Source organism: Corvus hawaiiensis, chromosome 2 (genome assembly GCF_020740725.1).
Source record: "Corvus hawaiiensis isolate bCorHaw1 chromosome 2, bCorHaw1.pri.cur, whole genome shotgun sequence".
In the NCBI taxonomy this organism is placed as follows: Eukaryota; Metazoa; Chordata; class Aves; order Passeriformes; family Corvidae; genus Corvus; species Corvus hawaiiensis.
In genome coordinates, this window is record NC_063214.1 from 100,894,506 (window position 1) to 100,916,734 (window position 22,229).

Below are 22,229 nucleotides of genomic sequence, written 5' to 3' on the forward strand. Positions count from 1 at the left end.
AATCACTTACAGTCAGAATTGCAGATCTGGACAATTATAAAAAGCTGTATGCTCAAACATGCAGTCTCTCAAATAACTTTATTGTCTCTTTCAGACAATCACTGAGATAACTGAAAAATATTAATTTTCCCATTGTTAATTAGTCTATTTTTAAGGAAAGGGAGATGACAGTAAAACTCTACAAGTTCAGAATGCATGAATTCCACAACTGTCCAAAAAGACATAAAACCATATAATTCCAGGTGACAAATAAAGCTGAGATCAGATCTTGAATTCAAAATGGAGAATTATAGTCAGTTTAGTACAAATGCACACATCTGTGCAACATTAAAAAGTGTTTACCTATTCCTCCAGCATCACCTGCACTGTCCAAATTATTTGTGATATGCCAGAGTCACAAGGATTTTTGGAAATTGCTGAAGTGCTTCTATATCACAGTGATCTTATTAACAGGAATTATCTTAATTTCTGTTTTTCAGGGGGTGTGATTTCTCACCTGGTACTTAATGAATAGACTTGTCTGTTTCTGACTGGTCACCTATTAGTAAACAACTGAGTGCTGAGGAAGTTTGTAAACCTGCTCTACAGAGGTCAGTGCAGTCACTGACATGTTACCACTGCCCTGAGGACATATTTTTTGTTTTCAATCTATGTTAGTCCCTACTTACATAGCAGCCTTTGAGAAGAAACAGTTCTTCAGAAGAAAACAGTTCATTACACATAAGATCTGGGTGGGATTTTGGTAGTAGGAGATGAAGAGGGCCTGGTTCCTAACAGAAACATCATCTCAGCTGTCCAAAGTTCCAACAATTTATGCCTTCATTTTTCTTTAGCTCTGTGCTCTGGGTCTGAGAGCTCCTAGCAGTTGTTACTTTTGTTCTTGGTATACATTACTTCACATTCTAAAGAACTCAGCAAGAAAAGGTAAATAACTTCAAATTTACTATTTGTTGAAGCAGGAATTTATGGAGCTGTTGCAAATGGAATTGCACTTCCTAGCTATGTGCATGATGATGATGCACGTGATTTTTTTCATGCCTCCATCAGAAATCTCTACAGTGTCTTGATTTGGAGGTATAGTAAAACATCTGCAGTCAGATGAGAGGATTAATGCAATACTGAGTATTACTTCTCTTACACACACTGGAGCTTTAGTTTTGATCATTAAATTTTTATTTGTTCCATTTTTAATCACACCCTTACTTGATGCCATGAAGATTTTTTGCCTTTTCTTTTATACCCCTGTTATACCTTTTTACAGCTTCTGTATTCCTAGTGCTTTTTGCCTACATTCTTGGACTTGTTTGTTAAGCTAAGAGGCTAAACATTTTAGAAGCTTCATAGCTAGGGATCAGTGTGCCCCAGACCCCAAGGTCCTCTCCAGAACATATTCTGTAAACCAAGATAGAACCATCCAGGGGAAGGTTCCTTGGGGAGGGAGGGGCTCACTTGAGCCTCTCATTGGGGAATCTTTGATAGATATGCTAATTAGTAAAGCCTATAATGTTATACCCAATGTTGGGGGGGAGGAGGAGGAGAGACACAGAGACACAGGGAAAGACTCGGTGGGGTGCATCTCGATGCATATGACCAGGACGTGTACACCTAAGGATCCTTAAAAATAAATACCAAGGTAAAATCCCTTTTCCCCTTCTAACCATGTATGCCTCTTGATTTTAAGACCAGGAAAAGGCTTCATACTGACTTTCTGCTATATTAATGGTGCAGAATTTACAGTCTGGGGAAGAGCATAGATATTTCTTAATGAACACATTATAATGGGTGAAAGAGAGACTTTCAAGCCTCATGAATCAACTCAGCAGTTGATTGTTGCCCATCTCCAGCAACTTCCTCACTGACTACTGCTCCTTGAGTGCCTCCATTGCTTTTCACCCAATCTACTGAAAACTGAGTAAGGTGCTTGCCTGGCCCTTCCCTGAGTACTGGGGGAAGTTAGCTGCACATCACTCTTCATTTCTTAATTCTTTCTGATTGTCCTTAACCAAGAAGAGAAAAAAATTGCTAATAATAAGTAAACAGTTCATATTTCTTCTTTCCTTGTCCCAGCTCTAGCTCTAATATATCAGTTGCTGGTGATTTTTGGGGGCTTGAGGGCCAGTGGTTAGTGGAAAATAGCACATTCCAGGGACATTCTCTCTCCATGGACCTCTACCAGGGAAATAAAGAAAAAATCAGATTTGGAACACAACCTCTCTGTTGGGCCTACGAACAGGATGGTTATCCAGGCAGGACCTGTGCCTGCTTATACTGTCATTCTCCCCTATTTTTCGTCTGGCGCTGTATCTTATGTCATTCCCTGAGAAATGTGCACATTTCACTTTGCTGTGTTATCTACAACGGCAGCACTGTCTTCTGGCTAAAGTAGGGCATCTTGGGATCTAATTTTATACTTCTCAATACCCAGATGAGCACTGTAGATTATGTTCTGCATATCTAAATCCATATGGTATTGCATTATGACACAACATCTCTGTTCAAAATTCCATTACAGTCTCATTTTCTGCAATGATTTAATTTGACTAGTCCCTGTAAAAATGTATCTTTTGAGATAATTTTCATTTTTCTGTTCACCCTGCACACAGAAGAAACCTATCACAGTACTTTAAGGTCATTTCATATCACATTGTATCATATTTCTTCCTGTCAAATTCATTTAGAAAAAATTTGCATTTGATTCCTATTTATTTTAAAACACTCTCCCTGCAGTTTCTTTGCTGCTGCTGGTAGGCATTCTTGAAAGCAGAAATCCCATTAAAAATACTTTTTCAATACCATCTTTGTTTCCTGAAATCCTCAAATTCCACTCTAGTTTCTGAAGCGAGATATCCATTGACTAAAGTGCACAAAGCACTCATGCAGCTCAACCTGCAAATTGTTGCCTATACAAAATAACCACCAATGCAGGATCCTAGTGCATTTTGTCTGAATTTTACTTTGGGTCTTGTTCTCCTTTGGCATGGTGTAATGAAATTTTGATGTACGAAAATGCTAATTGTATTTATTTTCCTGTATATGTGAAACAAATCCCCACCAAGTGGAAGCCAGTATAGCATGAATTCTTGTCGTACAAGGCTGACTGTGCCACCCCTGTTAGTTTGCACTGATGGTAGAATCAGGAAACATAATAGCTTAGAAAGGTTTTTATGTTTTGCCAGAACAATGTAATTAGCTGTATCTAAACAAGAATTACAAACAATGTAGGGTTTGAGAAATCTTTCTGTGGAATAGAATGACATACTAACTTAATTTACCTTTGATTGAAGATCAATATAGTAAAGAAACAAATGCCAACAGTGAATAATAATAATAAAAGCTGCAGAGTAACAGGAGAGCTGGCTGCAGGCTGACACTTCCCACTAAGTCATACACCGTGTCAAAGCAAAGCTGTTAGGCTGGCTCAAAATGCAGTCATGGAGATCGATGCCTTTCGAGGATGAGGAATACTGTCATTTAAATACCCCTCCAGTAGCACTTCTTAAACACTAAAAGCAGCAAGGAAAATGTCAGATGAAAAATGCTCTCTCACAATCATACAGTACAGAACGGAACAAGTCTGAAGCCAAACTTAAATGTTGTGACAGAAGAAAACCACACATGAAAACATATCTGTATCTCTTGGAAAATATCTGATGTAAAAAGAGATAAAAGATATGAGAGGACATGAAATGAGTGAGGGCTTTGAGTTAGGTACAGCAAAAAGCAAGATACCGGACAACAAAATCTTGAAAAAAAAGTGGCTTCTAGAAATGCAGTATTTTAAAAATAAAACGTAGGTAAAGCTCTCTTCTGTTTTCGTGCTGCATCTTTGGCTCTTGGAGAGAAATACAACTGTGCTGTGTATTCTAAGTCAAAGCCAATATATGTCAGTTCTTTTTCCAGATTTTCCCTTTTATTTACACTTGGAGACCTAGGAGTGAGACTACTCTGAATCTCCCAGCTAACTTAGAAGCCTTGATAAAAGGCACTAGAGGAGGAATATTTTGTGCTTTCAGCACTTGAGGATTTTTATGTAGAAGGGAAAACAAGAAGAGGTCATCTCTTTCGTTTCTCACTTATGTATATGGATATTTCAGAAAATACTGTCTGAAAAGATTTTGTTATTTTATGTGGAGAAGGGGTGGAAAGTGAAGTTAGGAAAATGTAGGTATTGCAAAAATTTGTAAACTTTCCTTTGATAACAATGGAACTTACCTTATTTATTAGATGTTTATTTTACATTTGACTTGTTGGGATATTACTGCATATTCTCTTTAATTACTACTGTGTCTTAGGGGAGCTGCTGTTCACTTGGCTTATGACAAAACTCCTTCTCTGGTTTGGACTTTGTGACTGGATTGTGTCTAAGTCATCCCTGAGTGATCTGGTTTTCTTTACATGGGTAAAAATTGGATGAAATAAATTGGGTAATCTGCAAAAGACTAACATAACTTCATGAAAACATAATTTAACTTTTAGAACACACAGTGAGGACCTTAGCACCCACTGTGGAACACCAAACAAAATGGCTTGAATCAAAACTTCATCCAAAAGTGAAATATTATTTATTATGCTACAGCTCAAACAAGATGTTTAGACATTTCCAAACCCCTTCTTTATTTTTTGTTTACTTTAAGAGGTTACTATCTTACTTTTCAGGCTATTTTGATGTGTTGAGAAGCTTTTAAAATATTATGATATTAAATATATAATATCATAATTTCTGGTGGGATAATAATCCCAGTTTTTACCAGCTGCTAATGGCCTCTGGAGAGATTCAGGCTGATGAGGTTTGCGATGCCAAACAGCTGTAGATGAAAATATGAGAAACAGTTGACAATAATTAAATAATACAAATGTAAAACCACAAATCTGAGACAAGCACATAATTGTCATGGTATTATTTCATATGATTTTTATGTGATATTAAATACCATTAAATTGTAATACTCTTAGCAAAGCCAAAATAGGAACATACTAATCTGCATATTTATATTTCAGACAGTAAAGAAATAAAATAACACAGTATTAAGTTAGCATGAACAAAGTTCTGAAGATGTTCCTTTTTTTAAAATGTGAAACTGATTAGCTTAAAAGAAGCTAATTTACTGAGTTGACCCAGAAATTTATGGTGAACAATTCACAGAAATGACACAATTGTAACCCCTTTTTGTGTGTATGAATTATCTCAGAGCAAGTTGTGGAATTTTGAAGTGTACCTGTAATTAAACATATTTGCTGAACAACTCTAAATCTGCAGTTTATTTGCAAAAGCATTATATACAAGTTCAATATTCAAAATTCAATATGCTTGATTAGGTCAGTAGGCGCATATTTCTATTTCAGAAGCTTGATTCTTCATATCAAAAATTTTGATATGAATAATTCAGACTTTACTTTTCACTAATATGCTCAAAATTTGTCAAATATTATTGTTAGTACCTCTATTCAGCAGAATAGTTACAGAAACAAAACAATACCCAGCTCAAATTACTAAAGTGTCTACGTACCTTTCCAGTGAAAGGAAACCTGGTTGATAAACAGAATCTAACATCATAAAAGAACAAACTATTTACTTACTCAGCCTTTGAAGGAAGAATGACATTAACATCCTTGCAATATGTGTAAATACCTTAAATACATATGAGTAACATATGTTGCTACTCTTACATATTTTTTTTTCTCACAAAACTCATTGCTTATCTAAATTTAAAATATAAAAGTAAAGTCTATTGACTCATGGAGCATGACATAAATCATAGATTTATCTGCATTATTTTGATCCCTAATTTGGAAGATATGTTTTTTAGCGTTTTTCAGCTGCTAAGCTGTACATGAATAGGGGAAACTGCTTACCCAGCTTTTTTTTCAGTGCCTCAGAAAATACGAACAAAACAATTAAACCATTGTTTCAATGGGAATTGCAGTGTATACAGGTAATACATATATGGAGCGTATTCTCTTATATCTTCATTGTCTGAGTTGCTTTTCTTTTACTGGCAGGCTTATAGAACTACAACAGCCATGAAAACTCAATGCTAACTTAAAAGTGCAACCTCTGTTACTTTAATATTTTTATACTGAGTATCAAGGCATTGTTTACATTAGATAATGAAATGGAGATGGGGCAGAAAACACACCTCTGAAAGACTTTCTACACAAAAGGATGAACACGTAGTTATTTGCACAAAGCATTAGAAAATACCGTGATATTTTATTATTAAAAATGCTGCTGAAAAGTTTATACATATGTGTCCAGCCATATATATCTTCTATCATTACTTAAGGCAAAAAAACCAAAAAATTGCAAAACAATAACAGAAGAAACCATTGAACCCTGTGTGCCTCTTAAGGACAAGAATATAAGCCTGGGAAAGTACTTTTGTTTTTCTTTTACAGTTTCAAAGTATATTTTGATATCATTATTATAGAATTCTATGAAGACCCTATAAATCTGTTCCCTCTATAAATCATACATCAGTCCAGATGTATCAAATTATTAAATCAACTTGATTGTAATTACTTTTAAAAGCTAAAATCATTCACTTACAGGAACTTTTTTTACCCAAATGTCACAAGCCTGACACAGTACTGTACATATTGCTAGCAGAAGACAATTGGAAGTACTAAACAAATACTGTAATTCACATTACAAACATACCCAACTGATTATGATGCCAAGCACCATTACCTTTATTTTTTTACTTTTTTTTTTTTACTTTTTTTTTAAACCTTTTTCTAAGAGTTATGAACTGCTGCATCTCAGCTGAGGCATTACATAGCTGGTGGAAGTGGCCTGGTATAGAGTCAGCATTAATATATTACTTGATGGATCAGTGAAAAAAACAAAACAATTTTCCATTTTCTACTAGTGGTACTTTGGGGTTGCTGCTTCATCTCATTCCAACCTGAGCTCCCAGGTCAGATTTATAGCACATTTACTGCAGATAAAGGATTGTATCAGCCACATGTTGCATTTTTATCATGTCATTTACTTTTTATTTCTTTCCTTCAGAATTTGCTTTACTGCCTGCTACAACAAAAAGTTGTGCAGATGAATAGACCTCAGTGAATCACCTTGTCTTTGATTTTATTTGTAGGGGTGACTATTTCAAGGTATTTTATTAGAAAACAAAAAGTGTAGAAAACAAAAAGAAGTACAAGGCATCTTGTGTTAATCTTTATGGGAAATATGATATCAATGCAGTTTAGTTGTGAATTAATAATAGAAAATACATCTGGGATAATCACGTTCAAGTGCAGACCAATTTGTTCAAAGATCTTTGGTTACTATCTCTCGATGATGGAGTAACTTTCAAAGACAAAATATAAAGCAATCTTCATCTGCAAAAACTGTTTTCTAGCTTTTCACATTCAAATCAGTTGTTTGAATCAAACTCCTAGGTTACTTTGATAGCTCTGCTTGGCCCCTCTTTTTCTAGTGAGGGAAAGGCAGAAGGGAATAATCAGCTAATAATTTTGCCTTTCCTGAGAGTGATACTCTCTGGGATTTTCAATATTGTTCAAATGCAGAACAGCTGATGATTTCTCTGCTTCTGTCTCCATAATGCTCACTGACTATGGGACTGCTGTGCAATGAATCAGCAAATAAGAATTTTCTGACAGATACACTCTCAAGCGCAAAACAAGATACTGGGCTGAGAAGTTCTTTACACACTCATCACTCTGAACAGTTTGAAAAACAGCCAGCCAACCAACCCTGCATTTCCCAACTTTCAAATTGTTGTTTTATTTTGTTTAGCAATATTAAGGAGGTGCTTTCTCAGCTGAGATTCCTCTGCAACTGCTGGTGAATATAGAGCTAGTTTTCCCCAAAGAAGGCTGACCAAAACACAGGCTTTCGTTGCTTTTGTCAGGGCACAAAACTCTTCCGAATGTATCACAATAACCAAGAACTACAAACTGAACTCCAAATATATATTATTGGATGTTTCTTGGTTCAGTTCAACAAGCTTAAATAGTAATTATTTTCTTTTGTATTTTTTCTCTTTGTTTTCCAATCCATTGCTGTGTTGGAATTTAACAAAGGCTAACACAAAATTAAATTATAGAAAAAATGTTTCAGAAAAGAACAACAATCTCCTATGAATACTTTAACATGCACTAGTGTAACCTGTAAGAGAAAATACGCAGGTCACACAGACAACTGTATCCTCTGCATGACACCATGGCCTCATATAAATGAAACATGTTAGAAAAAACTCATGGTTTTTGTTAACCACTAGTAATTAAGAAGAAATTCCTCCTTTGGTCTTGGAGGAAACAGAGGTCATATGACTAATGTATATACACATAGGTCACAATCGAATGCACAATCTTTCTAAAAGCTCTTTTCAAACTGAAAACATCAATAAAAGCTGCTTCTTTTTTGTTTGTTTTTAAACTCACAGCTATGTACATTTTTACAAAGTTTCTTTAAATATAGTTCAGGCTGGCAAGTCATCTCTTTGCACAGAACTATACGTGTTTTACTGCATAGTCAGTCCTCCTCTTTTTTTTTTTTTTTTCATTTTTGTTTTTAATAATAAAATTCTATTTTCCCCATCTGAATTACAGCTTCATATGCTGGGTAAAAGCCCATGGTGATGTCTTTGTTTTATCAACGGCCATTCATGGTATGGCACATAAAGAATCTTTTTTATAATTTTATTTATTAAAAAAAAAAACCCAAACCAAAACACCTGTACAGTCACTGGCTTTGTGTTCCAGAAGATTCTGCTTTGCTTGTTACACTTAAAACACCATTTTAAATGACTTCTTCTGGCCTTAACTTTCAATCAAAGTGGCTGAGATCTTAAAGCAGTATCGTAACAGCAATGTACACTTTTCACATTTCACAGGGTTTGTAGTTGATCTTTAACATCAGTGAGTTTCTGTGGGAAGGATCAGTAAGAAAATAATGACTGTCCTTCTCTTTTACTTATTTTTACTTTAGATTTTGACAAGGTATTCAAGGGATGGTAGATAACTTTTTCCTCTTCTTTTTTTCTTTTTTTTTTTTTTTTTTCTTTTTTTCTTTCTTCCAAGTGGCTTGTGAGGGTAGATGGGGAAGGGCTGAGCTATACCCTAGTGGTTGAATGTCCATGGGGCAAATTTGTACTGTTTTGTCCTCCACTGAAGGTGTTGAAAGTATGCAAAGGCTGCATTCCTGTTAATGTATTTGGAATCATGGTTATGGTGTTGGGTGTCATTAGCGGGATGTCATCTGGAGACCTTCTCAAAGTGAGCGTGTAGTCAGGTGGACAGGTGAGTCTCAGTGTGTCATGGGCCTGCAGCGATTCACACTCGTGGTCATGTTCTAGCTGCTTCATCTGCAAGGACATGATCTCTTCATTTTGTATGTGTGCTATGTCATTGGTGGTGTTCCTCTGGGGGCTGGGGCGCCTGTGAGTCTCATGACGCCGCTTGTCCTTCTTGTAATATAATGCAGCAAAAGCTAAAATGTTGAGGAACAGCAAGGAGGCCCCCACAGCAATGGTGACACTCAGCTCCGTGGAGTAATCTCGCTTGTTTTCTATCAGAACTGTTGTATCCTCTGGAGCTGTTTTATGGGTGTCTTTTGAATGTTTGGGATTGTTGGCAGGTGTCATTGCTGGGCGCTTGGTGGCTGGCCATAATTTACCAGGAGAACGTCGGGTCACATATGGAAAGGAGGTCATGTCAGGAGGGGGGACTTTAGTTGTTGTGGAAACATACTGAAATATTTCATTCAGGTTGTGAAGGTGTGGTACGAGCTCCAACCAGAACGCAACTTTTGTTGCTCGATAGTGATCACGAACTCGGGGTTTCAGGCCAATATGTAAATAAAGTTGGTCTTTAGGATTGTATTTTGACCAGGCCACTTCTTCAAAGCGGTTGGGTTTTGTGTGGATGAACTTTGTGTCCTGTGGAACAGGCTGGTTTGGATCTCTAAAAAAAAATGAAAACAGACAATATTATAGTCATTAACCTTCCCACAAAAAAACCAAGACAAAACAAAAGAAAAAAACCACCAAACTCTCTCTGTCCTATAGTTAATAGTTTACCCAATACTTACAGTAACCTAAAAGTAGAAGCTAAAAACCCCTCCCTACCTGAAGAACAGTGGTTAATAAATAATCAAAAGAAAATTACTGTACAGTGCATCTTAGGTACTATAATATTTTTTTACATGAAAATGCAGAAAGCATAGTGTTTCAGCTCCCAAAAGGTCATCTGAAGTTCTGTGATTCAATACCATACTCCGAGGAGTAAGTCTTAGAAACACGCTGTCTTAGAGAGGTACTAATTACCTCTTCCCATAGTAAATATGTAGGTTCAACTCTTCTCCAGGTTTGATACTAACTTTCTCATTTAAGGCACCACTACTTCCACTGCTGTAAGTAGTAAATATGGGCATCTAAACCCAATGGCGATATTGGAAGTCCTTGTGAACACACAAAATTACACTCGCCGTGTATATTACAAGAAAAAAACCAAAACTTCAAAACTTGAAGTAGCAGGGCTGATACATGTACGTGGGAACTATTTCTCTTTGTGTTCCTTCACTGAGCTATTAGTCCTCCTGCATCTAGATATCCACTCGGGGAGAAAACCTTTGAAACCTTTGTGTCACAAATCTTTCCATCATTTCCGCTAGCAGATGACAATTTGAAAGTTCCATGTGATCATTGCTAAGAAGTACTGTGTTTGATGGCCATAGGACAATGAGCCTTAACTGTGACCCACTATATAGAGATGAGAAATATATTAACTGAGATCAACAAGTTTTGTACTACTTAAGTAGTAGTAGTAGACATAACAGTAGTACACAAGTCAGAGATAATTTCAAAATTGGTAAGCCAAATATTTGTTTTTTCTTACAGGTTCAGAATAAAGACAAACTGTAGTGGTTTGGTCCAAAATACTCATTACTGTTCACTTCTGGGACTATGCTTTGCTAATCCATGAAACAAACCAATGCCACAAAGAGCATTTAGATATGGTTAATGTATGCACATCCATATAATTTTAGTAAAACTTAAATAAATATTTAAGGAAGTTAAAATTGCTAATACTAATTTTAATAGTATGTTGCACATGAGTTTGAATCTTCTGTTCTAGCAATGAGTATTTTCTGGGACTTTGTGATATATAATACTGAGAGTACATTATTTATTTCCTGTGCATTACATTATTTATTTCCTGCGCAGAACTTTGCATTCTCCTTTTCATTCATTTGTATGCATTAGTTTATTTCCTGTGAAAACAATTCTAATATTTTCCTTTTCTTCCAATATACAGTTATGCGTATTCTGAGAATTCCAAACCCCATCAGAACAGATTTTAATGCACCTGTTTTCTTTTTCCATTTTCTAAAGCCCACGAACTCGATAGCCTACTTTAGCATTCCTTTTCTGTACATAAAGACCTATTTCTTAGTTTTGAAATGAGACAGGTAATTTGAGTTTAATAATCTTATGATTCCTGTATTCTTTTTTACCTGAAAGAATTTATCTTACCTCTTTTTTAAGAGAAGAATTCTTTTTCTATGTAATTTTGGTATTTTGACTTACTAATGCTTGTGGTTTTAGTGTTTGGGGGTTTTGGGGTGGTTTAGTGTGCTGAATTTTTTTTAAATATTCAAATATATCTAATCCTTCCCATTTCAATAAGATATATAAAATACAAACTAGGGGTTCTGAAACTGTTATCATTCCTTCCTTCCTTCCTTCCTTTTCTTTCTTTCTTTCTTTCTTTCTTTCTTTCTTTCTTTCTTTCTTTCTTTCTCTCTTTCTCTTTCTTTCTCTCTTTCTTTCTCTCTTTCTTTTTGTCTTTCTTTCTCTCTTTCTTGTTTTCTTTCTTTCTTTCTTTCTCTCTCTCTCTCTTTCCTTTCTCTTTCTTTCTCTATTTCTCTTTCTTTTTCTTTCTCTTTCTTTCTTTCTCTCTCTCTCTCTTTCTTTCTTGCTTTCTCGCTTTCTCTCTCTCTTTCTCTTTTTCTTTCAACACAGCCAAATTGTGTTAGTTTGGAAAAAAAAAGATAATTCATTGGTGATTGTTCATCCCAGTTCAAACTAGAGGAGTAATATTCCCTTCCAAGCAGTACAGAAACAGATGTATGCTGCTACTTTGAGGGATTCTAACATGCACTGAAGAAGGAAATAAAGCTATTTCTTTTGTTATTAAGGAACAGACTGAAAGATCTGGAAAATCTAAACGCAAAGATACTGGCCCAATTCAATATATTTACTTTGACAGAACTTTGGGGCTCAGTATATAAATTCTAAGGCAAATTAAAAATCAACAAGGTTATCAAAATGTGAAACATTTTTCTTCTCAGAAAATACTGCAAGAGTTCTAGCACAAAATCTTGTGTCATTCCCCCTTGCTGTTCTTATTCATATCACAGAAAACCTCTGGGAATGGTTCTATAGAGAACTGATTCCTTAAGTTAGCTCTTGTAACCCAGTTGCAGTTGATACACAGTATAGGAGATGAAGAAGCTGAACACTAATTTTAGAAAGCAGCCAAAATGGACATGCACTTTTAAAAATTTTAGTGGTCCTATAAAAATTACATCAGATGACTATTTTAGCAAATAACAAATTGGCATTCTCACTGTGGTCCCTTCCAGCCTTACCATTTTCTATCGTGTCATTGCCTTCCCCTACAAAAAGCCTAGAAAACAAGTAAATATCTGCCTCCCTTTCCCTCTCTTTCATCCTCTACCTCCATCTGTCATTTTTAACTGTATTTATTAGGAGCAGCCAATTATGCTGCTGCCTCCCCCAAACACAAGAGAGAAAATAACATTACCTGAGTCTGGGATTGTATTTGAATATTTGTTTACATGGCTGTGTGTGGGCATGAAGTTGTCCATCGAAACAAGGAACAGGAAAAAATCAGCTAGCCCTACAGACAAGTAATTTCTTTGCTGAGGATATCAGAGCTCTGCAACTGACATCAATTCTAGGGCTGATCACTTAAAAAATGAATAAAATGGTCTGAACATTCTGAATTTGGAAGATAGATATCTATACGATTTTTTTTTTGTTTACAAAAAAGGGGAATAACTAAGTCCAGTCCTAAATAAAGGATCTGATAGTGGCCTTGGAGCTTGGTTTTATAGACTAATGATCATTTGTGAAAAATATTCAGTAGACATAAACAAGAGAATTTTTACTTTCCTTGGCCATACAGCTATGTATACTGCAGAAAATTCATAAGATTACAATTTGTGAAGTTTTTTTCTTGGGTAGTTGGGCAGCTTATCCTACTATGAACCATTTTCCATTTTTATTGGTAGGAATAAAACATAGATGTACAGACAATCATTTCTCCTATCAAATCATCTGTTCAACAAAATTCTCGATCTGCTACTTGAATTTCAATTTTTCTCTTGCTTTTTAAGACTCTCACAATCCCTTTGTGTTTCTAGATGTTCTTGAGTCTCAATTGTGTAATTTCATAAAAATAGCTGCTAGGAAACCTTCCTTTAAATACCCACTACAATCATGATGATAACAGTATAATCTGAACAATATCTTTCCAGTTCTGTACTTCTTACAGTATGGGCTCTCATAGGGAGAAGATTTCTTGTTTCCCAATTTGCCACTTGGTAGAGAGGCTTGGTTTTTTTTTCTTGATCTTATTGCTATAACAAGATTGATGATTATTATTATTTATTTTGCTCTCTCATTACTTATTTTTACCACCTTTAGAATTCAAACAGCTTCTACATCAAAAAACATCCCCATCACGAAATGCCTGAACTTCTTTTTCCATACGACAGAAGACCATATCTTACCTAAGGTATATTTTTGTTTATGTGCAGAATAATCCCATCTCACCTGTCACTTTTTTCCTCCAACTTTGTCTGCACCAATTTTGCACAACTTAAGATGTTGCTGTATATTGTCATTCAATTCACACCTCATGAGCTAGAGGTGTAAAATCAAAGCATCAATTTTTTCTCGGGTGATATAAAGTAAATATGCCTGCAATGGATATTGACTGAAGAGCAACACACACTCCTGTTCACAAGGGAGATTAGTAACTGACCTGGAGGGCAAATGAAGGAACTGGGTGTTTCATATGTGATGATATTTTCATGGGAAGAATGATGAATTAAGAAGTTTTCTCATATCCCAAATTCCATATCAGATGGTAAAATACCATTTGTGTCTTAACTACTTCTGCCACAGCATTGACTATCACTCAGGACAATGGAACTGTTACATTAATGCACTTGAAGTGTTATAATTTTTCTGTCCTTCTCTAACTTCAATGGAGAGCAAAATGTCTTCACAGTTACATAATCTTTGTCTCCAAGACTCTGAAAGGCCTCTAGATACTTTATTTTCTTTCAGTAGTACTCTTTTCTCCATATGATGAAAAGAAAATGGAAGAGAGAGAAAAACTGGCTTTTCTTCGTCCTCCTGTTGATTCTTTTCATGCTGTCACAATACGAATAACGGCACAGCCTTTCCTGCTTGAAGGACTGGTACACAGGCATATTTTCCCTTACCTCCTTTCCTCAATTATCACCAGATCCCACTGCTTCCCTGCTCCCAGTCAGCTAAGGACAACAGCTGAAGACTCCTTATAAGTACTAAGGAACACAAACCATAACTACACTGTTTTGTTTGACTAACACAGATTTGCCATTGGAGAGAGTTATTTCTTCAGACAAAAAAAAAAAAAAATCAAAAAGAAGTGCAACAGCCTCATCAAAGAGTTCACTGAGAATTGATTTGAAACTACACTTTAATAATTGCAAGTTTAATCATGTCTTCTATTAGAGAACCCAGCTGACTATAAAACACAGACATTCTTAATAACTCAGTTAGGTTTGTGCTTCAGAATCCATGGAAGCAAAATAATTCTGGAATATTATCTGAAATTATCTGAAATACAAAGGAAACAAGGATATATCCTTTAGATCTTTAACTTTCCCAATATCAACACAGGCAGAGCTGGATGAATGGGAGCAAGAGTAGAGTACTGTAATTCCTCAAAAACAGGGCAATTTTTAGATAGATAGATAACTCTAATGAGAGCAGGCTTTGAATCTACTGTGTGAAACTTCACATCCTTCTTCACAAGAACATAGATGCCACAGTATCTATGAAGGACTGGCACACAACCCCTCACATTGTTCACTCTTCCCCTGCTGATGTGTCCGCAAAGGAGATAACGTGGCCCTAACAAACAGAATACTTGGCATATAAAATTACCATTACAGTTAGGATAGCACCACAGGATAGCAGTTAGGTGCTCCAAGTGCACCTCTTGATGAAGCTCTCACATATAATTCTGTGCATAGTGGAATTAAAAACTGTATTTTCATGTCATTTTTGTATCCCAAATGTAGTATCTCAAACTTACTCTATAACAAATTGTTTTCCTATTTCTAAGGCACGTTAGAAACATAGTTTTGAAAAGGCCAAAGGAAAGACTCTTAATAATAATAATAATAATAATAATAATTACCATAATAAAAAAAAGAGTCATAGCTAGATAGAGAATGGAGGATTAGCAAAATGCGGCTTCCAGCTTTCATTTCAAGCACAAACCATTTGCCATTAAACACTTTAATTGTCACTTCCTATTTGCTAGCTGCAGTAATCGACTTCAGAGTTAAGCACAATAAAAGCACTGTGCCCTGTGCTGTATCTTTCACCTGCTGATTTTACAAGATTGACCTGCCCTCCAAACCCAGCCTTGGCAGTAGGCCCATTAAACAATGTGTCTTTTTTAGCAACGGATGGCCTGTCATTAAAAGCCTAGCACAGTCCATCTGAATGATGCACCACCTGAGCCATAATTATACAGTAAGTACCTGGATGCAGCCTCTGTGCGAGAGTCATCGAAATTGGAAAAGACTCAAAGACATTAAAAATAAATAAATATATCTGCAGTTTTAATGTTCAAGGCTTACCTAAAGAGAAATGTGAAATAATAAAATCTTTCAGTTAAAAGATTTTTCATGTGTTGCCATGGGTACAAACACAAAGCAAGACAAGTTCTATCCTAATAAGGATGGGAAATGATCATTAAAAAACAGGGAGGGGAATAAACCAAAGCAGAGCCAAAACAAAGCAGTCTTGAACTGAATCAGTCATCTTGAGAGTTGAAGGACCTGAGTGTGTACAGGGATTTCAGATTGTAAGTGAGTGAGTAGAGCAGAGCACAGTTACCCCAGAGAGCCCCTGTTGCTCTAGGCTCGAGGTGCTACAACCTTTGCCTTTCTGTTTGAGGAACCAGAGGTGCAGAACAAATATAATCTTAAAATACTATTTACCTCCAAGTATTCTATTGTACTATTCAGAACAATTAATCGTTCACACAAAGAAAGAAAAGACCCCATCAAGGTAATACGTATTGTGTTGCTCTTTTCCTTTCCTTTGAAAACTGAAATTTTACAGCTAGAGGTCATTTCTAATGACACATCTTTCAGACTGCCTGTAAGGGAGTGAGTCTGTAATAGAATATATACACCATTCCTGTCTCATCAGCAATGGGAAAGTTTCAGAAATTACTAATGCCTCTCCCAAAACACCTGTTTTGCCTTTAGGTGTAGCATGACAATGGCTTTGTAACCAGCGAACTGGGTATAGCCAGCTGAAATTAGCTTTTGAGTAGCAACAGATGGAAAGTGAAATTATGAGTAATGGTGGCAGCTGGGACTGTGAGAAGCTCCTGTCAGCCTCAAAAACTGCTTAAATACAGCTTCTTAATCTACAGGGAATAGTCATAAAGTAATTGTAAACAATAGTGAGATCATGGAGATCTTGCGTCCCATAATAATTCCAATGAGGTATATTTGTAAGCATCTGAAGTCCTCTATGTATATGTGGCATTTCATCTACCAAAATAAAGACAAATTGATGGTATCATCATCTCTGAGCATGTGGTACAGCCAGCATGCATCACTGTCTGTCCATAAACCATGATTTCATCATGAAGTTTGCCTATCCCAGTACTGATGACTTCTTGTTGCCAAATACATCTAAATATTACACAGTTAATTCACTTTTGTTGCTGAACTCTGGGGTTTCTGCATCCAAAAGTACCTGTTTGTCTAATATGCAGTGCAACAGAAGCTTTTTTTTGCCTTGAAAGTTGTCCTGAAGCATTTGATTGGTTTTTACTCAATTTATGCTCGAGGTTCTTGTTAAGACTGCAAAGTCTCTCTCCCTTGAACATCATTTAGATTCATGGAAGGCTACAAGGGCTGCTAAATCCTCTGAGTGCTTCAAAATAGGCATCTGAGGTTTTTTTATATATCTGCACACCGCTCACTGCAGTGCAGTAAAGCTGCAGTTTCCAGAGCCCAATCCTACCATTAAACATTCAGTGGAAAGATTTACAGCCCTTTTGTGCCACAAGTATCTTTGTTTTAATTCAGTACTGAAGACTCAAGGTTAACAAAAAAGCCCTTGCTGCTGAATTAAAACACTGCAATACTCTTTAAAGGAATGCTATAGGAAGAGAACAGAATTTATTAATATTGCTCACAGATTAAGCTGCTTTGAGGGTTCTTTCCTTGATGTTTACAACTCTATTTCAGCAAAATATTGATGCCTTTATTTTGTTTTGTAAGCAGAATTAATTTAAATTTTTAACCTTCTCAAAGAAAAATTTATATCTAAGTCTCTTCTTCATTCCAGTCAAGTACTTATTATTGCCATTATAGCCCTCAGAGGGAAAAAAATTTCCAGTGTCTGCCTTTCTGTTCTAATTCCTCCCTGAGTCGTCATCCCTGTGAAGGTCACTGAAAAACAAGAACTTCCTTTCTTTTGTAGCAGATAAGTGCTATCTGCCTGACAGTTCCTTCTTCAAGTAGCAGACATGTTGCCTCTGATTTTTCAGTATCTTAGTGAACCACCTTTTCTCTGAGACATGTTTTTTGTCTTAGTAATTGTCCTATTTTTTGAACTAAAAATAAAGTGTGTTACTATTCTCACTGAGCTACTAAAGAAAATAGTTTGAGGGAACACACTAATTAAAAATCTATTAAATATGAATAAGCCTCATTTACCTCCTGTCTTAACAGAAATATTTCTATACTACTACTTCAAAATCAGATTTTGAGGCCACTGGAATGGGATACTGAGTATTTTAGAAGTATGCTATCAACAAAATGAATGCTGGGTGTCACACTTACCCAGTTTTGGCAAAGTTAGTCCAGTATGTCATAACCACTGCACTGAGCATGACATCATTCTTGGAAAAGTTGCAGTTGAAGAGTTCTGTGGGACCAATCATAGGAATCCCAAACACATAAGGGACTTCATCACCATGAGCTGAATCAGCCCAGCTGGGTTTCATTTCACTTTGGCAATGGTGATAAAATGCATAGAAATATGTTGGAGATCCATACTGGGCATGCAGGTCAGCTGTGGCAACAGCTGGAGCAACCCACTGGTGGTCTGTAAAAAGAGCAACCAGGGTCTTCCGTCTTGTTTCGGGGTTCTCTTTGTCTGCCCAGTCGGTGTACATGAATTTAATGGTCTCTCGCAGTGTATCCTTCCCTTCTGGATAACCATATAGATTGTCCACAAAATTGGAGACAGAGAAGTCAAAATCATTGGGAGAAACACCATCTTCATTGTCTACAATGCCATCCACAAATTTTAAACCTTCCCCTTGATTCACACCCAGCATTATATCATAGTTAAGGAATTCCCCTTGCTCCATTAGAATCTGAGGGTCGTCTGGAATCACATCTCCATCTATCACAGGCCCAAAGGCAATATGGTACGTGGCTGGAGTGATAGTCTGTTGAATGAGTTCTTTGTAATTCTTATTCCGCAGACATTCAACCAAATCAGTGGTATCCAGCATGTCGCAGCCCACTTTATCTGCCAATATCCGAGTGTACTTGGCAGGCTGATAGTTCACTGCCCAGCTGGACAGGGCTGTTCCACTCTGTATGATTGCCTTTTGGAACAAACCTGCAGGTGCAAATTGTTTAAATACAGATTCAATTAGATATTAAAAAAAAAAAAATATATATATATATATCAAAAAAATGAAAAGTATTTTTTTCCTAAGGAAACAAAGCTTTGATTACAGAACCCCTAAAGAATGCATACACTGAAATTTCAAATCAATTTCCATCAATCCTACTCACTGCTCCCTTTTTATGCTATGGCAAATAGGCTACTAATTAAAATCCCTTCTGTTCTTGATGCTCACACACATAAGGCATGAAGGTTTCAGGTTACTCTTTCAAGAACAAAACTCATTCTTGTACTGCAGTTTTCTTGTGTCCTTGATGGAAGTCCTCTGGCTTTACCACATTTGTAGTCCTGTGAAAATTTCTTTGAAGGACTGGCAGCTAAAAGCAATCATATCCTCTTTGACATGTAAATGACACTCATAAATGAGCCTTTCAGTAGTTTAAAGGTCAAATTAAAATTATACATTCTCATTTTCTTCACAAAATCAATGCATGATACTAGCTTGAAAAAATCTGCTCTATTAAAAGCAATTTCATATGTTTGAATCTTCTACTCTGACATTTTTTATTTACCATTTAATTTTTTAAATTATTCTTGTGTCTATCTGTTAGCACTGCCTATATGCTGAATTTTGTGTGTGTGTGTGTGTAACCGTGCCTATATCTTGAATTAAAATATATTTAAATTTTTTTGCAAGAGAGTTAGATGAGATTCAATGGCTCTTTCTGGTTGTTTTGTGTACACTAATATAAAGAGAAATGAAAACCCAGTCTGAAGAGCTTCTTTGTTTAAAGCACTGAAAGGCGAGGGAAGCTTGCTGGTGAATCTGCCCCATCCTTTTTTTTTTTCTGGTAAGATCACAAAAATGGCCTATTTTATATTTAAACTGAATAACTGGGTATCTTCTGCACATGGTTTCTACTGTCAAGTTCTTAAAATGTCAGACAGTAACAGCTACCAAAGCATGTGGGGATTTTGTTGATATACCTTTGAGATTATTACTGAATGCACACACTACAAAACTTCAATGATTTGATCAGTAAGGTTTTTCATGGTTCTGTCTGCTTGATTTTGGCATGGCTTGGCCAACAGTTATTCACTGAAATCTTATTTGTATCAAAAGACTGAATTGTCAAACATAATTCTATGTATTTCAAAATGAGGCGTGTTTACCAGTCATCCTGCTGTAACTTCTTGCTAGGGCTTAGCTTTCTGTTACAAATTTGTCTGGTTTAATGTGATAGAAATGGCATGGATTTATAAATATAATAGGTATTTTGGTGTTGTCTTCTTTTACCAAGTCTTTGTAGATTTGGTCTTATCACCAGGGATATTTATGGTTCAGTACTGGTGCTGTACATTCTTGGGGTCTGGGTTTGGGTTTTTTTGGAGGGTGAGGTGTTGAGGGTAGAAATCCCACAGCTGACTTACCAAAATCTTAATAACTCTGCATAGGATCACACAGTACTTGTGGAGAGTTAAATAACGTTTTAAGTAAGGCTTAGTTATGTTTTTACTAAGTAAGGAAAACATCTATATATATGTTGGAAGTGCAGCCAAGAGTGTACAAAAATCAAAAAGGTCACTGCTCTTTTCCATTTTAATTAGGGCAAATTCTTTGATAGAAGAGCCAGTGGAATCTGCTGATAAAACTAGAAAAAGTATATTGCCCAAGGCATTTGATGCATGAGATTTATGTTGTAATAGCATTTAGTTTTCCTTATAAATATATTTATGTTGACTAACACAAATCCAGAATTCTAGCTAGTAGGTATTTTACAAATATTACAGACCTCATGTAATTCTAATTCAGCCTACCTCATTTGGCACTTTCACTACATTTTAACATTAAAAGAAAAAAGTCCTTTGCCTAGAGGGTTGTTACCTTCTGAATAGTGGGAGAGTGTCAGCAGACTGACACAGGAAGCTCCTGCCCCAGATCCAAAAATAGTAACTCTCTTCGGGTCTCCTCCAAAAGATCCAATATTTTCTTCAATCCATCGTAAAGCTTGGATTTGGTCAAGCAATCCATAATTGCCTTTTGCAGCTTGGTCCCCAGTACTTAAAAAACCTATAAGGCAAAACTCCATAATTTTAGTTCACCAGATACAGAGTTAGCTACAGGGTATCTACATATTTACAACACGTCTTCCCATCTTTTCATCTTCTGTGCTTTTTTTGTTTGTTTGTTTGTTTTTAAAGGTCACGGTCCTAGTTAAATGTCTCCAGCACAAGCAGAGAAACTCATTCTGTGTGCTGTTTAGCTTTAGTTTGTTTTTCCCTAATTCAGAGGTCCCATTTATGAAGAAACACTATTTTCTTTCTGAAATATTTCTGTAACAGTGCAACAATACAGAAAGAAGATTTTAAACATTTTATAACTGATGTGAGTAGAGTATAAAGCCTTAGGAAATAATTTTTGAGCAAAGACGTGAGATAGCCAGTCTATGAATGAGAACAATACCCCCTAGCATATTAATTTAAATACTTCTTACCAAAATTGTCCTGAACTACGTAGCTCTTTAAATTACTGTACTCGTGATATGGATAGACATACTTGGAACAGAAGAAAGAGGGCTGAAGTAAATAGTAAAGGGAACACGAAAAAGCCTAGGAAAAAAAATTACACTTCAATTTCACAGAGGATATTTATTAGGAAGAAAGCAGGTAAATCCATGGCAATATAGCCTTTGGTAGGGAGATTTTATCTGGACAAATCACGTTTTGTCTTTCTCCTTGGAAATTGCAGGGAAATTGCATTGCTGTTTTTTGTTCCTGTGCTGTGGTTATCAGATTCTAGAAACAAAGCATGCCATGTTTGCTGCTTGTCTTACAACTGAGAACAAAATGACCATAAGATTAGGACTGAGATTAATTTTGGTTTTTTGTAACCAAGGTGAAACATTGCAGTTATCCCTGCTGCCTATCATTCACAGTTAAGACCTTCTGCTATGTTCAAATTGCCACATTGAGACGTATTCACAGTCCTCTCTTTAACTCCCATAGACCTTTTCCTGTTAGACAAGTGCAAAGTCAGAAGTCTATTAGAAAGACCTTACAGCATATGGAAGTTTTCAGATGGACATTACTGATTTAGGCACCAGTGACAGCTGTCAAAAGACAAAACAAAGACATCTCTTGGCAGGTTTTTTCCAGCTAATTATCAGTTCAGACAAATTTTCTAGAGGAGGGATACAGGACTCAGGGGATCTGTGGTCTTGTGCAGTTTGAAATGAGTCTGTTATCATAAACCACCTGAACTTACTGTAACAAAGACTTCCATGA

The 22,229-nt window shown here is 36.1% G+C and overlaps 1 protein-coding gene across 2 annotated transcripts in view; it reads right to left on the bottom strand.

Annotated features, from left to right (window-relative positions):
* Positions 1 to 3,146: 3,146 nt before the first annotated feature.
* NLGN4X (neuroligin 4 X-linked) overlaps positions 3,147 to 22,229 on the bottom strand; it is a 175,153-nt gene continuing 156,070 nt past the window's right edge. For both annotated transcript variants that reach the window (XM_048328601.1, XM_048328591.1), the window contains 3 exons: positions 20,830 to 21,015; positions 18,146 to 18,935; positions 3,147 to 9,927 (listed from right to left, as the gene is read on the bottom strand). In XM_048328601.1, coding sequence (XP_048184558.1) covers positions 9,078 to 9,927; positions 18,146 to 18,935; positions 20,830 to 21,015 — 1,826 coding nt within the window. In that variant the 3' untranslated portion in view covers positions 3,147 to 9,077. The remainder of the gene's footprint in view (positions 9,928 to 18,145; positions 18,936 to 20,829; positions 21,016 to 22,229) is intronic.